This window comes from Patella vulgata, chromosome 5 (assembly GCF_932274485.2).
Source record: "Patella vulgata chromosome 5, xgPatVulg1.2, whole genome shotgun sequence".
NCBI lineage: Eukaryota > Metazoa > Mollusca > Gastropoda > Patellidae > Patella > Patella vulgata.
Window position 1 is genome coordinate 58,595,796 of NC_065883.2, and position 16,375 is coordinate 58,612,170.

Sequence of the window (16,375 nt, forward strand, 5' to 3'; positions counted from 1 at the left end):
CAGTTACACTATAATGTTGGTCGCTCCTGTGTGTTTGTATGTGTATGTATGTATACATGTGTGGGTGTAAGTCACCTACAGGTCCCAATTCATAATGGATTGTCTTGAAACTTAAATACTTATAGCCTAAGGATGATCGCTGTTGTTTTTGGTGCATGTCCGACTCCCATGGGCCGAGCCACGCCCAATTTTTGTATTTGTTTGTTTGTCGTCTACAGGCTGCATTTCTTAACGGATCATCTTAAAACTTTGCTTACTTATTCCTTATACCCTAAGGATCATCCCTATTGTTTGTGGTACATGTCTAACCCCTAGGGGCAGAGTAAAACCCAGTTTCTCTTTGTGTGTCTGTGTGTCGCCTACAGGCCGCAATTCTTAAAGGATATTCTTGAAAACTTTTTATACTTAATCCTTATATCCTAAGGATGACCTCTTTTATTTCTAGGTGCATGCCCGACCCCCTGGGACAGAGCCACACCCAATTTTTGTGTTTGTGTGTTGCCTTACAGACCGCAATTTTTTACAGATCCTTTTGAAACTTTGCATACCTATTCTTAATACCCTAAGGGTGATTCCTATTGGTTTTGGTGAATGCCCGACTGCCAGGGGCAGAGCCACACCCATTTGTTTTTTGTGTGTCTGTGTGTTGCCTACAGCCCACAATTCTTAATGGATCGTCTTGGAACTTGGCATATGTATTCTATATAGCCTAAGGACGGCAAATATTGATTTTGGTGCATGTCCCAACCCCCAGAGGCAGAGCCACATACATTTTTTGATTTTAGCATCTGAAGGCCACAGTTTTGAATGGATTATCTTGGAACTTGTTATACTTATTCCTTATACCCTAAGGACGGCAACTATTGATTTTGTTAATATTTTGTCTGTAAATAATCTACAGGTTGCAATTATTAACAGATTTGCACCCGATTCGGCATGATCCATCATAGGCTTGTACCTATTTGTATTGTTCCATATCCAACCCTCAGGGGCTGATCCACACCCAATTTTTGTGTTAATCATCTACAGACTGCAATTCTGAATGCATCATCTTGGAACTTTGCATATTTATTCCTTATACCGTAAAGAGAGCAGTTATTTATTTTGATGCATGTCCCGACCCCCAGGAATATGGACGCATATTTTGCATATGTACCGATGCTCTTGTTTAGCTTGTGGTCCCTAAAAAAAAACATTCAAATATATCACCGCTTCACCATAATGTTGGCCCGAGAAAGTTCATCTAGATTTTCTGGTGTGATATCTTGATTTGGCTTGTAAAAAGGATATCTGTCTAAATTTAGAATTTTATGTCCACAGAAAGGGACAATGTTGAGATATAGCGGATTTTGGCCTCCACTATCAACAGTCTAAGCCAAGAATGAAACTAAATTATTAAACAAACTACTTCCACTTTGTGTTTCAAAACAAATATTTAATTGTTTTTAGATTTTATCAAAAATAACACATCAAATCATCCCAATTTAACAATTTAGTTTGACCTGAATCATAGAAGTTTAGCTCCTTTAAATTTGATATATCAACAATTAAATATGAATTTACATTATGCTTAATATTCCAGTATATTTTTTTAAAAATGTTTTGAAACTTTTATTTTTAGACGACATCCTCAAGGGTTCAATCTCAGTTTTTGGAGTTCCTACATTCTCTTGGTTGGCCTGTTGATGTTAGACGTCATGCTGGATGGACTGGTCATATATCAACTAGCTGGAAAATCATGGACAGTGAAGAAGTTGATGGTAAGTTTATTTCATCATAGATTACAGTGGTATAGCCAGAATTTTGCAAATAAAGTTCTGTGGGGTAGGAATAAATCTAAATCATTTTTCAACTTTTTCCAAATGGCATGATGCATTTAACCACATTTGGTGGATTCTTTTTTTTGGGGGGTTGTGAACAATTTGTTCAGATACATTTGATGTCTTCATTAGTGGTAGGGGTAGGTTGGCTTTAATGTAGGGGCACTATGAAAATTCAAATTTATATATTTTCCAGAATTTTCTAGAAATATTTGATCTTGTAGTACCTATTCAAATGTGTATAAGCAATTGTGCTTTGCCCAGTAGGAATTTTTCCGGGTGCCGTAAAAGGGCAAATATATACAATTTTTCCAAAGATGTTGATGTAACCTACTACATTAACTCCCGATGTACAATCTAGCCCACTCAGACTAATGATTGTGCATATTTTATTTTATATATTTATTATAGATGATGATTATCAGACTGATACAGAAGGTAGTTTATATATTATATATATTTATTGTAGATGATGATTATCAGATTGGTACAGGAGTTAGTTTATATATTATATATATTTATTGTAGATGATGATTATCAGACTGGTACAGGAGTTTGTTTATATATTATATATATTTATTATATACTATTCAAAAAAAGTAGGGGATATTTGATTTTTAAGTGTTATTAAAGTCACCTAATGAAACTGACGAAGAAACAAATGACAAAATGAAATGAAGTTCACATTCATCGATTTAAACCAAATGATCGTTAGACTAAGTAAGGCACAGACTGACCATAATAAGGGTAAAATGATACCCGGGGTCAAACAGCAAAGTTACCACAGCATCACAACCAAGTCAGTAACGGGTAAATCCTCCTCTGTTTGCCAAACAAGCATTGATCCGACGTGGCATACTCCTAATGAGACGTCTAAGGTCATCTTGGTCCAGATTGTCCCATTCCTGTTGCAACGCAGCAGCAAGTTCTTGGAAATTGGCAGGACGTTGTTGACGTTGACGTAACCTCTGTCCAAGCATGTCCCAGATGTGCTCGATGGGGAGAGGTCGGGACTCAGTGCTGGCCAAGGTAATGTGGTGATGTTCTGTTGTTGGAGGTAACCTGTAACGATCCTGGCCCTGTGACATCTTGCGTTGTCATCCTGGAAGATGAAACGGCGGACATGACGTCGTGCGAACGGCACAACATAGACTGCCAAGATGTTGTCCCGGTAGTACTGATCTGTAACACGCCCTGCAACAACATGTAAAGCCGTTCTTCCAGCAACAGTGATGCCTCCCCACACCATAACAGAACCACCCCCAAATCGATCATGTCTGATGACGTTAACGTCTTGGAAGCGCTCGTTTCGACGACGGCACACCCTCCTACGTCTGTCCAAAAAATCAACAGTGAACCTTGACTCATCTGAAAACATCACATTGCTCCAGCGTCGATTATCCCAGTGTTGACGATCCCTACACCAACGACGTCTTGCCTGAATGTGATGATCTCTCAAACAAGGGATCACGCGAGGACGTCGGGCGCGAAGGTGACCCCTATGCAGTCGATTCCGAATCGTCTGGCCACTCACTCTCACACCAGTGTCTGTTTGAAGACGAGCGCTGATCTGATTTGCTGTGATGACACGATTTCTCAAGGCCAAGGTACGGATAAATCGATCCTGGGCTTGAGTTGTCGCCCTTGGTCGACCTGAGCGTGGTCTGTCCTGTACAGATTGTGTATCACGGTATCTGGACCATAGCCTGCTTATGACAGACTGAGAAACATTCATCGTCCGCGCCACAACCGCCTGTGTTGTGCCGATCTGTAGCATGCCAAGGGCACGTAACCTTTCATTTTGGGTAAGCCGACGCATATCAAAATTTGTTTTCTGGTCACTAAAACAATTAAACTGATGTTTCCACCCTGGAATTCAATGCCACAATGACTGTAACATTCAAAGTCAGAGTCGTGCAAATCTTGGGTTGGACCCCCATGATGATCCCAAGCATCACCTGCATTCCATGCGGTAGCTATTGGTGCGTTTGGGCGTCACATGTAACTGGAAATGTTTCTTCTGTTAGGTTCTATAGTGACTTTTTTCGTAGTCATTTGCATATTTTAGTATTATGCCCCCAAAATCAAATATCCCCTACTTTTTTTGAATAGTATAGATGATGATTAACAGACTGATACAGGAGTTTGTTTATATATTATATATATTCATTATAGGTGATGATTATCAGACTGATACAGGAGGTAGTTTATATATTATATATATATTTATTATAGATGATGATTATCAGACTGGTACAGGGGGTAGTTTATATAATGGTAGACAGCAAGTATTATATTGGGCTGATGTCTCATCAGAAGTAGCGTTTGTTGTACCATCACCGGATGCAACACATCTACGTATGAATACAACCTTCTCAGATTCCGGTAAAATTTTGGACACATATTAACATTTAAATGCTAAATTACTTTACAGGTCTAATTTTAATTATCTTAAAGATGCATTATGTAAGAACTAAATCTGGCTATGCAAATCTTTTTTCTCTTTTCAAATTTTGTATCAATGATTATTTAGACATTTATTTACGTTACAAGCCCATAATCAACTCTCTAGGTCATCCAATGGCTCAGATATTGAATGAGTTTAAACCCTCTCATCATTCAAAAATTTAACGATAAAATGGATAATCAAGACTTTGTTATTATCGTAGCAATGGTACTTGATAATCGAGATCAAATTGTCATAACTTCCCTCAGAATAAAGTAATTTTATTGAAATTTTCAGTATATTCATTTCTCATTATCTATTTTTATACGCCCACATTTTCATGTAGATGTATATTGTTGTCTGCCCAGACGCCCATTCATAATTTGTTTGTGGCCACTCTACAGGTCACAATTCTTATCAGATTTTGACGAGACTTGAAATATAGGCTTATCTGCAAAAGATCTTGGATCCTTTCAATATTGGCATGTATCGGATCGAAACTTCATGGATTATGGCCCCTGATTGTATGAAAAATCACATTTTAAGCTTGTGGACATCTAATGTCACAGGGGGGTTGGATGGCTGATTGGTTAGCGTGCGCGCGCTGTATCATGAAGTCTGTCATTGAGTCGACTGGCGTGGTTTCGAATCCCTGGTTGTATGTGACTAGAAGTAGGGTCGCCTGTCCAACCTTGTGGGTTTTCTCCGGGTCCCCCGGTTTCCTCCCACTGCTGTGGGTTTTCTCCGGGTCCCCCGGTTTCCTCCCACTGCTAAAGACCCCTATGCGCAAGCGAATTATTGAAATAAAATTAAACCATATGTTAGTCACGAAATGACCTAGTTTGTGTCGAGTGGACGTTAAACCCCATTTCTCTCTCTCTCTCTCTCATGTCACAATTTTTATTCAGTTTAGATGAAACTTGAAATGTATGTGTATAACCCAAAGATCTCAGTTTCAATATTCACGTGTATCGGACTGCAACTAACTGAATTATGGTCCCTGATTGTACGAAAAATTGCGTTTTTAGCTTGTGGTCCATCTCGTCAGTCTAGAGCCACAATTAATTTATATGGTGCCGACAATTCAACTCAGCGAGCTGCTCTCGGGCACTAATCACAACACATTAATCCATAAAAAAGACAGGGTTGTGGACCCTCTAGAGGTCAGAATTATTATCTGATTGTGATGAAACTTAAATTATATGATATGTTTATATCCCAGAGATTTCAATTCCTTTTGATATTTGCGTATCTCGGACCATAACTTCCGGGAATATGTCCCCTGATTGTACGAAAATAGCACTTTTTTTTTTTAGCCTGTTTTCTGTCCATCTCTTGCAAAATGTGGGCGTATCTTGCATGGAAACCGCTTATTAAACTATTATAGGTAATGCATCTTTAAATATTGGACCTTGAATGAGTTCTTTTTTTATTCCTAAATGAATAATGTTAAATGTATGACTCATACACATGTACTGTAATGAGTGTACACTTGTTGATATTATCTCTGCTGATATTATTACTCTTATTTGTTAGCTGAAGTAATCAAATAAACCTGTGACTTTTTTTAATGATAACTGTCGCTAAACTTATATGGTTCAATCAGTGAATATAATGAATGGAGAACAAGCTCATTCATGATCCATCAGATTATCTCCATCTCTTTTTAATGTGAGTTTGGGTGGCTGAATAGTCTAAAGCATGCACTTTAGATCAAAAGGTCTGTCATTGAGTCAAGTGGCGTGGTTTCAAGGAGTTGGTTCTTCTGTCCAAACTCGTGGGTTTCCTCTGAGTCCTCTGGTTCCTCCCGCAGCTAAAGACCCCTGTTATCTATTTCAATATGATATTTATTTTCTAGAGAAATCCCCAACAAGAAGTACAGTTAATGAGGGTTACATTAATAAACCCAAATCATTATTATTAGATTCTAATAAAGGTGATAGGTCAAACAGAGATAGTCCAGGCTCACCACCAGAAGTTCAGTCAAATACTGGAAATAGAGGCAAAAGACAAGGTCGACAGGTTGCTCACATGGTCGGACCAGATACTAAAATATTTGCAGTTTGGTTGGAAAATTTTGAAGATCATGAAAACTTTCCTTTAGGTAATACCTGAATTCAAAATGCTGGGTAAAATAAATTGAAAGTATGTATTTCATTTTACAATGACTACGAAGCCATGTCTGTTGTCTGTCGTATATGCGGGTTTTCTTGTAGATTTTTGTTTTGCATGTAGTGCAGTCCTCCTGCACTTACTATTAGAGGGGCATTATCATTTTCAACAAGTTTATAATATCATATTCAAATGAAAATAACCATAGAATAACCAACTGATTGAACGAGCTTACAACTTGTAAATGTTAAAGCATATAATGTGAGTTGAAGTTTGAACATCCTTGTTATAACAGTACAGTCAAATCACATTTTTGACCTTTCCAGTTGACAACAAAAGATTTTCAAAGTGCTAATATATGAGGAATATCCAAAATTTACCAGATCAGTCTTACAAAGCTATTCGTTATATACTTCAGAAAGGAATAAGCAGTATGATTTTTCTTGTGTAGTAGAAGAATTTTAAGATCAAAAGGTTAATTTTGATTCTATATTTCAATATATTTTTACAGGTGATATTCAAAGTATGACAAGTACCGGTCAAGAACAATCCAATCAAAAAGAAAAAGATGTTTATATTATATTTATACATGCTTTACAAAATGGACTGTTTAGAATACACATGCAGGGACATGAAAAAAACATTACAAAGTAAGTCATATATAATTAGTACTTTTGATAGAAAAGAAGACAAGTACATGCTGTGTTATAGACTGAACCATGGCATGTGTATTTTGGGAGATCCCTCGCTTTTATGTTTTACAATAAAATTGTTTGAAATTCCAATTCAGTGTCATGTAAATTGACTAACGGGTCAATTCTCCAGCCACTCAATGTTACTGCCAGTCACTTCCTTGAGCGATAGAAGGAATTCAATTCCAAAACATTCAATCGAGCACCCCAATAGTCCATAGTCCATTTCTTCTTAATTAATCTGTGAAAAACAGAAAAGTGATTTCAACTTTTATCTTTTGTCAATAAAATATGTGTATCTTTTGTTATATTAGAATGACTATGGCAATTCCTCTAGTAGATGGTATGGTTGTTAGTAGAAGAACATTAGGTACTCTAGTCAGACAGACAGCCATTAATATCTGTCGTAGAAAAAGACTTGAAAGTGAATCGTAAGTATTTTCAATACCCTCCTCTCAGAGATATCAGGGCACTGTTCAAACAGCAATCTGATTAAAATACAGATCTATATTTCGTTTCGTTTTTTTATACTTTCGATGCCTACACTACATGAAGATCTGACTGGTTGTACTGGAAGGGCGTCAAGGGTCATAAGAGCATCTTTCACCCTATGACGTCAGATATTGATTAATCAATCGGCATTGACGTTTCTAGTGGTTTATCCACAGTTCCGTGCATCACGCGCCAAGAACTCGCCGTAACAGACTATTTCATTCACTAATCCCTCACTTCAACCAGAACGCCGATAATATAACAACTCTTCCAGGTAGCAAAGACAAGTAAAATGAAATTTTGAACTATAAAGAACGCAACGAAATAGGATCTGTGTTTTAATCAGATTGGTTCAAACAGTTTTGTCGGTCTGTCTGTCCATTGCACTTTTTGGAACACAATACATTTCCTTCTATTTGAGTTAAAATGTTCAAACTTGGTGTAGATCATCATTAGTTGAATGTCTTGACAGAGTTTTACCATAATCATTTTCTTCTCAGGGCAAGCAGAGATAAGCAATTTGATTGGTCGAGACTTTTGAAAATATAACTGGGGTTCTAAATAAGTGATGATCAAGACTTTTGAAAATATAACTAAATGAGAGCAATGAAACTTTTTATATAGTTTCATTACATCGATACCTTGACTAAGTTTGATGAGTGTTTTATGCAGAGGCTGAGCAGAGATGAACAAATGAAGAAACTTGGTGTATAGTTTCATTGCATCAATACTTTAACAAGGTCCATAATGAGTATTTTCTACTCGGGTAATTGATAAATTTTTAGATTTGTCAATGCTTTATAATAAGATAAACCAATTGCTGAAATGGTGCTGTATTTAAATAGCAAGACCACTTAAAATTATACTTTAGATCAGTTATTGTTTTATTATGGTTGATATATATTGTATGTATATTTCAGATATCAACCTCCACATGTTAGAAGAAAATTACAGATACAAGATATTGTTAACAAATATAGATGTAAAATGTCTGAGGCAGAATTCTTCACAGCATTATTCCAAGATGTGCCAAAATAAAACTATTTACTCTGGAGTGTTTAATTCTAAAACAACTAATAACTGGCCTGTTTTTATTCTATGTAATATAGTATATATTGATACTGAATGTAACAGGAATCTAATAAGTGTTTAAGTGTTAACAATTAAACAGATAAATGCATTTTCCTTCCTGAACAAATTTTGAATCATAATATACATGTGTAGAAACTGAGTTAAACAGTGATATTTGTATTTGTTAAAATCTTATTTAATAATATTTGTAACAATGAGTATATTGTCAGCATTAACAATGATTTGTTATATAAATATATTTGAAAATATAAATATGACGGTTGTACATTAGTAATATGTGCAATAATCTGTTTTAATTATTAGTTTGTTGTTGAGACATAAAAACTATAGTAATTTATATTTTATGTACTTATGCATTTTATGTATATATAACTATTATTTATTTGTATAATACTTCTATTACTAATAAGCAGTAAGCAACCAAATATGGTAAAAATACTCAGTTGATGGCATTCTTAAAAATACGATGTTATAATCCTTTAATTAACCAATTCCAAATGACTGATAGAAAAATGGCAATGAGAGTTCAGACATTTTCTATTTGGAATTAAAGCGTATTTATGTAAGTCTACTTAGACTATTATTAATGTGTAAGATTGGCCTCAGTTGCAAGTAATCTGTTGAAAATGCATCAACTGGTGATATAATTAATTTAAAAGTAAACTTCTGTGTGTCTTTGTTTGTTATATATACCACATGAATAAATTGATGGTGTGTTTTGTGATGATAGAATACATTAATTAATCATTGCTCCAGAGAACAATTTGTGGCTAGCATTAATTTGGACTCTCTTTCAAGGGAATTTAGGGCGTTTCAATTCAATATGCTGATAATGTATTTGTGTGTGCTTCTAGTCAGTGTTGATTTGACATATGCAAGATTATATACATGTAATTATCTTTTGGCTGGTTGAATCACTGAAGTCATTTCATTCTTAAAAATGAATGAATGAAATAGGGTTTACTGTCCTATTCTTCTGCACCAACCGGGATAATTAAGACGGGTCATTCTTAAAGTCGCTTAAGGGATTTTGAAACCCTTGCAAACTACAGTATTGTTAACTTGGAATCTCTAAAAGGATTATCAGACCAAAAATGATACAATTCCATTTAGTACCAGTATTATAAAGATATGATGAATTGAACAACAACCTCTGTAGACGATCCAAACAAGCGACCGCCACTTATAAGTATTGGATTAGGTTTTGTTTTCCTAATTAAATGTTAAATAATCAATTCAGATATATTTTAACAAGGATTAAGCCGTGAAAAATGGGATATTGTTTGAAAAATGCTAATTACCATCAGCAACTTTTAATTTTTATACGCCCACATTGAAATGTGGTCGTATATTGTCGTCACCCCCGTCCATCCGTCCGTCCGGCGGTCCGGCGTCCACAATTGCTTGTGGACGCTCTAGAGTCTAAAGTTAATATCCGATTGACTTTAAATTTATACACAGTGTTTAAGGTCATGAGACGAAGAAGCCTATTGACTTTCAGCGATTTCCAATAATTACTGCCAGAGTTATGGCCCTTGATCGCTTCAAAAAATCTTGTGGACGCTCTAGAGGTCAGAGTTAATATCCGATTGACTCTAAATTTATACACAGTGTTTAAGGTCATGATACGAAGAAGCCTATTGGTTTTCAGCGATTTCCGATAATTACTTCCAGAGTTATGGCCCTTGATCACTTCAAAAAATCTTATGCACGCTCTAGAGGTCAAAGTTAATATCCGATTGACTTTAAATTTATACACAGTGTTTAAGGTCATGAGACAAAGAAGCCTATGGATTTTCAGCGATTTCCAATAATTACTGCCAGAGTTATGGCCCTTGATCACTTTGAAAAATTTTGTGGACGCTCTAGAGGCTAAAGTTAATATCCGATTGAGTTTAAATTTATACACAGTGTTTAAGGTCATGAGATGAAGAAGTTTATTCATTTTCAGCGATTTTTGATAATTACTGCCAGAGTTATGGCCCTTGATCACTTCAAAAAATCTTGTAAATGCTCTAGAGGCTAAAGTTAATATCCGATTGACTTTAAATTTATACATAGTGTTTAAGGTCATTAGACGAAGAAGCCTATTGATTTTCAGCGATTTCCGATAATTACTGGCAGAGTTATGGCCCTTGATCACTTTGAAAAATCTTGTGACCCTCTAGAAGCTAAAGTTATCATCCGATTGACTTCAGATTCATACACAGAGTGTAAGGTCTTGAGACAAACAAGTATATTGATTTTCAATGAATTTTTATGACTTGAACAGCTAAATCCATGATGTTAAAAGTTTCCTATACTAAACGTTAGCATGGGGCAAAACTTTATAAAAACCAAACAAATTCTAATGGTTTTCTGATAATTACTTAATGAGTTGTTACTCCTAATCAGATTTTAATGTATTATAAATGTTTCATTACCGAAAAAAGTAAAAATATGTGACAACTCTTGTTGACTGCCCGGACGAGTTAGCTGCTGTGGGCGTATGTTTCGTTGCCTGGCAATCTATCTTATTATTCATTGCAAGATTATTTTTGTTTAAAGATAAATAAAGTTATGTCACATTAGGGAAAAAAAACAAATTAATGTTAGTTTTAAATATATATACAATAATTTATTGTATTGGTTATGTACATAATATAAGTTAATCTCTTGATCATGTTCCTACAACTTCAATTTACAATAATTTGTTTAATTTAATTTAACACGACATCAGATTAAGCACTATTAAAACACAGATCAAATTTACACTTGTCAATTATATTGTAAAATATCACTGGAGAGTTTTAATATGAAGTATATCTGGTTACACTGTAATATTACATCAGGTATAAACAATTTAATATTTAATAGTTTTCATAGCAATTGATGTGTAGAGTTGTATTTCAATCATTAGCTATTTTATTAAATATATTGTATTATATATTATAGTGCTATATATCATATTACATTTTCTAATCAAAATAATTCTTTGTAATGAAATTAAATTTTAAAATGTCATTATTTTGTCCTTTTTTTCTATTGACATAACAATGGATTGTTTCAAGTTTTGGTTTGAGCAAAGTTGAGTTAGTGTTTTGTAGATTTCGTGTTGATTTATTGATAAATCAATGTGAGTATTCAAACTATATAGTCTTTATCTCTACATCGACTTGCCCAGAGTAGAACAACAGCCCAGGGCCTTGGCTCCTGGAGTGAACAGGCCTTCAAGTCTGTTCACAGGGACTTTAAGGCACTCTGGCAGACCGGTGGCTACAAATGAGACATGAAACACCCAGAGCATGCAGTGAAATTACTAGCATGCACAATTGTTTATCGTCGTATTTAATATTAAAATGTTTACGAAATTGAATGAGTGACTTTTGCGTATAAATGATTTAACATGTTTTGCTCTGAATATCTCATGTATCCCAAATGCGACAAAAAATACTGAGCATGTTTCATGTGCTAGCCTTGTTAAATTTAAAAAGAAATAGTTATTGGCTCACCATGGAAAAAGCCCTCTATATGCGATTTTCATTTTTAATACGCCCGCATTGAAATGTGGTCGTATATTGTTGTCGCCCATGTCTATGTCTGTGAAAACTCTAAAGGCTAAAGTTAATATCTGATTGACTTTAAATTTATACACAGTGTTTAAGGTCATGAGACAGAATCCTATTGATTTTCAATGATTTCCAATAATTACTGCCAGAGTTATGGCCCTTGATCACTTTGAAAAATCTTGTGGACATTCTAGAGGCTAAAGTTAATATCCGATTGGCTTTAAATTGATACACAGTGTTTAAGGTCATGAGATGAAGAAGCCTATTGATTTTCAGCGTTTTCTGATAATTTTTGCCAGTGTTATGGCCCTTGATCAATTTGAAAAATCTTGTGGACATTCTAGAGGCTAAAGTTAATATCCGATTGGCTTTAAATTGATACACAGTGTTTAAGGTCATGGGATGAAGAAGCCTATTGATTTTCAGCGTTTTCTGATAATTTTTGCTAGAGTTATGGCCCTTGATCAATTTGAAAAATCTTGTGGGCACTCTAGATTGACTTTAAATTTATATGAATCTTTATGACTTGAACAGCTAAATCCACGATGTTAAAAGTTTTGTATACTAAACATTAGCATGGGGCAGAACTTGATAAAAACCTAACAAATTTTAATGGTTTTCTGATAATTACTTAATGAGTTGTTACTGTTAATCAGATTTTAATGTATTATATATGTTTCATTACCGAAAAAAGTAAAAATATGCGACAACTCTTGTTGACTGCCCGGACGATTTAGCTTCTGTGGGCGTATGTTTCGTTGCCTGGCAACCTATCTTCTGTATTGTAAAACATTCTTATGAACAATCTCTACTGAAACAACCCCTGCTCAACTTTGCAGAATGTCATCAAGCTATTTGGTACGATTCAGTTATTCCTTTACTTTTGGTAAATATATTTATGAGACTATATATTAAATATTAATCAATATTTACTTGTACCTGAAATATAACCGAATTCTCATTTACTAATTTAGTGGATCTGAAATGGTTTTTGGAAATGTCACAGGGACCCTTGTAAGATACAGAATTCTCAGTTTTAGAATTATTTTCTGGGCACATGACAAGGTGTTAAAGTTAGTCGAATCATATGTTATCTGTTATAATTGATGCCGTTACTTTCACCAATAAATAGTGCATGCCGAAACAAGAAAATTGGATCAGCCATATTTAGAATTTAAGAACAGGGGCCTGTTTCACGAAATTTTAACTAAAGATAAAATCTAAATTTTAGTAGATACTTCAATTTTGATTGGCTAAGCACTAAAATGAATCTAATATTATCCAATCAAATTACTAAAATTTGGATTTTATTTTAGTTAAAATTTCGTGAAAAAAGCCCCAGGTATATAGTTTTGGGGATAACACTTCAGTACTGACTATATGAACGTAGTTAAAAGTGTTGAATATCTTTTGTGTCCAGATACACAGGGACGTAGGGGTCTTTAGCAGTGGGAGGAAACCGGAGGACCCGGAGAAAACCCACGAGGCTGGACAGGCGACCCTACTCCTTGTCACGTACAACCGGGGATTTGAAACCGCGCCAGTTGACTCAATGACAGGCCGTATGATACAGCACGCACGTGCTAACCATTCGGCCACCCAACCCCCCCAAATTATTCTGGGAAATCTGGAAAACTTTCTCGGCCAACACTGGGATTGAACCCAGGATATCCTGGTTAGTGAGTGATCTTCATTTAATACATAATTCACTGGGTTGCCACAGTTTAAGTACAGTAAAGAAAAATAAACAGTAACAAACATTCTGAAATTTGTTTTTAATAATAATTTGATTTTGTATTAAACAATCCTATCTATGTGATTTTCCAGAGACATGGAACAGAGATAAACGAACACTGGTCTTTCCGGTATACATAGACAAATAAAATGGTATAGAAGCATTTTATTCGGGCATCACATGCCAGAGAAGAAAAAAAAAGTGGAGTAACTGAAAACCTCTTTCGATCTAAAACCTAGATCTCTGTTCTCAGATTAATTACTTTTGTCATTAAAACAAGGTACATGATATGTTTTCTATTCCTTAGAGGAAGATCGAATCTCAAATTCCCTTTGCTTTCGCTATAGAAATTTTGATGTAACACTACTGAAATTTCAAATCTCATGTGTATGAAATCCTATCCATGGAACAGTTCTTTTATGTAAGTAAAACGGGGTCAATCAAAATCAAAGAGAAATCTTATATCCCGAATTATGACATGCATAAAGATGTTGGGAAATAATGTATTCTGTACTGTAAATAAACCTAATAGCAGTCGTCTTTGCTTTTAAGAGGGTGTGGCCGACCGCGCCCTTTAATAGTTATTGATTAGCGCAAGAATACGATAATGTGATTAAAACATCGGGCCATCCTCTTTGTCAAACAGATATTTTATATAATACAGTACTGCTACTTTGATAGGGGATGATTTTCAACTATTGTCTTGCGCAATGTTATTCCATCGTACTAGGTCAAAATATTTCCATGATATGCTAATACCCCCGTCAGATTGGGATGGCGTTCTTACTGCGACGCTACGGCGACGGAAAATGGTCGCAGAGCGCGTCAAGATAAGCGCGGTAAAAGCGTGGTGGAAACGCCAGATATCGTGCTGTGGTCTCCATGGTTGTGAATGATCGCCGAGTCACGGCGTTTGTTTTAAGCATGCTCAAAACAAACGCCAAGGCTCTGCGATCTAACCTGGAAGGTTGTAATGCCCCCGTCAAACCGGAGTTGCGTCCTTAGTGCGCTGCAGCGACCGTCGCCGGCAAACGTGAACACAACGTGCGAAAATGTTCCAAAATATTATAAACCTGAAAATAAAATCGCGTTTTCACATCTTTCCAGGGCAGATCGCAGAACCTTGGCGTTTGTTTTGAACATGCTCAGCTGACGTTTCCACCACGCTTATGGCGATCTTGACGCGCTCTGGGACCATTTTCCGTCGCCGTAGCAGCGCAGTAAAGGCGCCACCCTGGCCTGACGGGCGTATAAGAACGCGACTTTTTCAAGTTTGTAATTTTTTGGGGCATTTACTCGCGTTGTGTTTACGTTTGCCGGCGACCTTTTGCATTTTCTAGTCACTGTACGGTCGCAGCAGCGCAGTAAGGACGCCACCCGGTCTGACAGGGGCATAAGGAATCGTGCTTAATATGATAGGATCGTACGAAGTGTATAAGGGCCAAATAAAAAAAAAAAAATTTAAGTCCTAATTAGAAGATGGTTTGCCCCAATTAGAAGATGGTAAGTCCTAATTAGGAAATGGTAAGTCCTAATTAGGACATGATGACGTCATGAAATAGGAGACAGTAGATCCTTTTCTAATTGAGAGATATTAACTCCTACTTCAGACATCTGTCTCCCAAATAGGACTTACCATCTCCTATTTTGGGACCTACCATCTTCTAATTAGGACTCATTATTCACCCAATTAGGGTCGAATAAATTTTAAAGCATTTGCTAATTAAGTCCTAATTAGGACGCAGTATCTCCGATAATTTCCGTTCTGGGGTTACACCCATTGCAGTAAACGGGATAAAGCCTACAGTTTTAACGGATTTAATTTTCAAATTTGGTGTAAAGCACTGGGGTCATTCCGTGTTACGTGACCCTCCTTCGGGCGTTAATCGTATTTGCCCGAAAGCCTATTTTCTTTTTTACAAATTTAATTTATTGGGGTCATGCGAGGACAAAGCCTATCTATATTATGCAGCATCACGCAACTTTTCGGTTTGCATAGTTACACCCCCTCTAGAAGCTACAGTATATATACTGATATTTTTCAAATTGTATGTGAAGCATTGATGGGAAGACAAATCATATCAATATTTCGAAGTCATCCCCTTTCCGAACACGATATGCGTTACACTTTTACCGTGCATGACCTTCATCAAATTTTCAGATCCGTATTTTCCTTTCGGATATAGCTGAAATGAAATTAAATGGGGTTTAACGTCCTACTGTTTTGCTCCGACTGGGTTAATGAAGGCGGTAATGCGCCATATAGTGTGCTATGAGGGAAATTTTGCCCGGGCAGCGGCACTATGGCCTACTTTTATATCGAATTCCAACTGCCGATGGATCTTTTACGTGTACACAAATGTATACACGGTGCCTTGGTTTTTCGTCTCATCCGAACGACTAGCCTCTTTCCTACACCACTGACAAGGGGAACCACG

General features: G+C 36.0%; 1 protein-coding gene across 5 annotated transcripts in view; it reads left to right on the plus strand.

The window, feature by feature from the left end:
• The window catches only part of LOC126820734 (ral GTPase-activating protein subunit beta), a 40,681-nt gene extending 29,024 nt beyond the window's left edge, over nucleotides 1-11,657 (plus strand). For 4 of the 5 annotated variants that reach the window (XM_050548827.1, XM_050548829.1, XM_050548828.1 and 1 more), the window contains 6 exons: nucleotides 1,622-1,760; nucleotides 4,056-4,205; nucleotides 6,125-6,370; nucleotides 6,890-7,028; nucleotides 7,385-7,501; nucleotides 8,483-11,657. In XM_050548827.1, coding sequence (XP_050404784.1) covers nucleotides 1,622-1,760; nucleotides 4,056-4,205; nucleotides 6,125-6,370; nucleotides 6,890-7,028; nucleotides 7,385-7,501; nucleotides 8,483-8,600 — 909 coding nt within the window. In that variant the 3' untranslated portion in view covers nucleotides 8,601-11,657. The remainder of the gene's footprint in view (nucleotides 1-1,621; nucleotides 1,761-4,055; nucleotides 4,206-6,124; nucleotides 6,371-6,889; nucleotides 7,029-7,384; nucleotides 7,502-8,482) is intronic. The other variant, XM_050548830.1, reaches the window with a different exon arrangement.
• The last annotated feature ends 4,718 nt before the right edge of the window (nucleotides 11,658-16,375 follow it).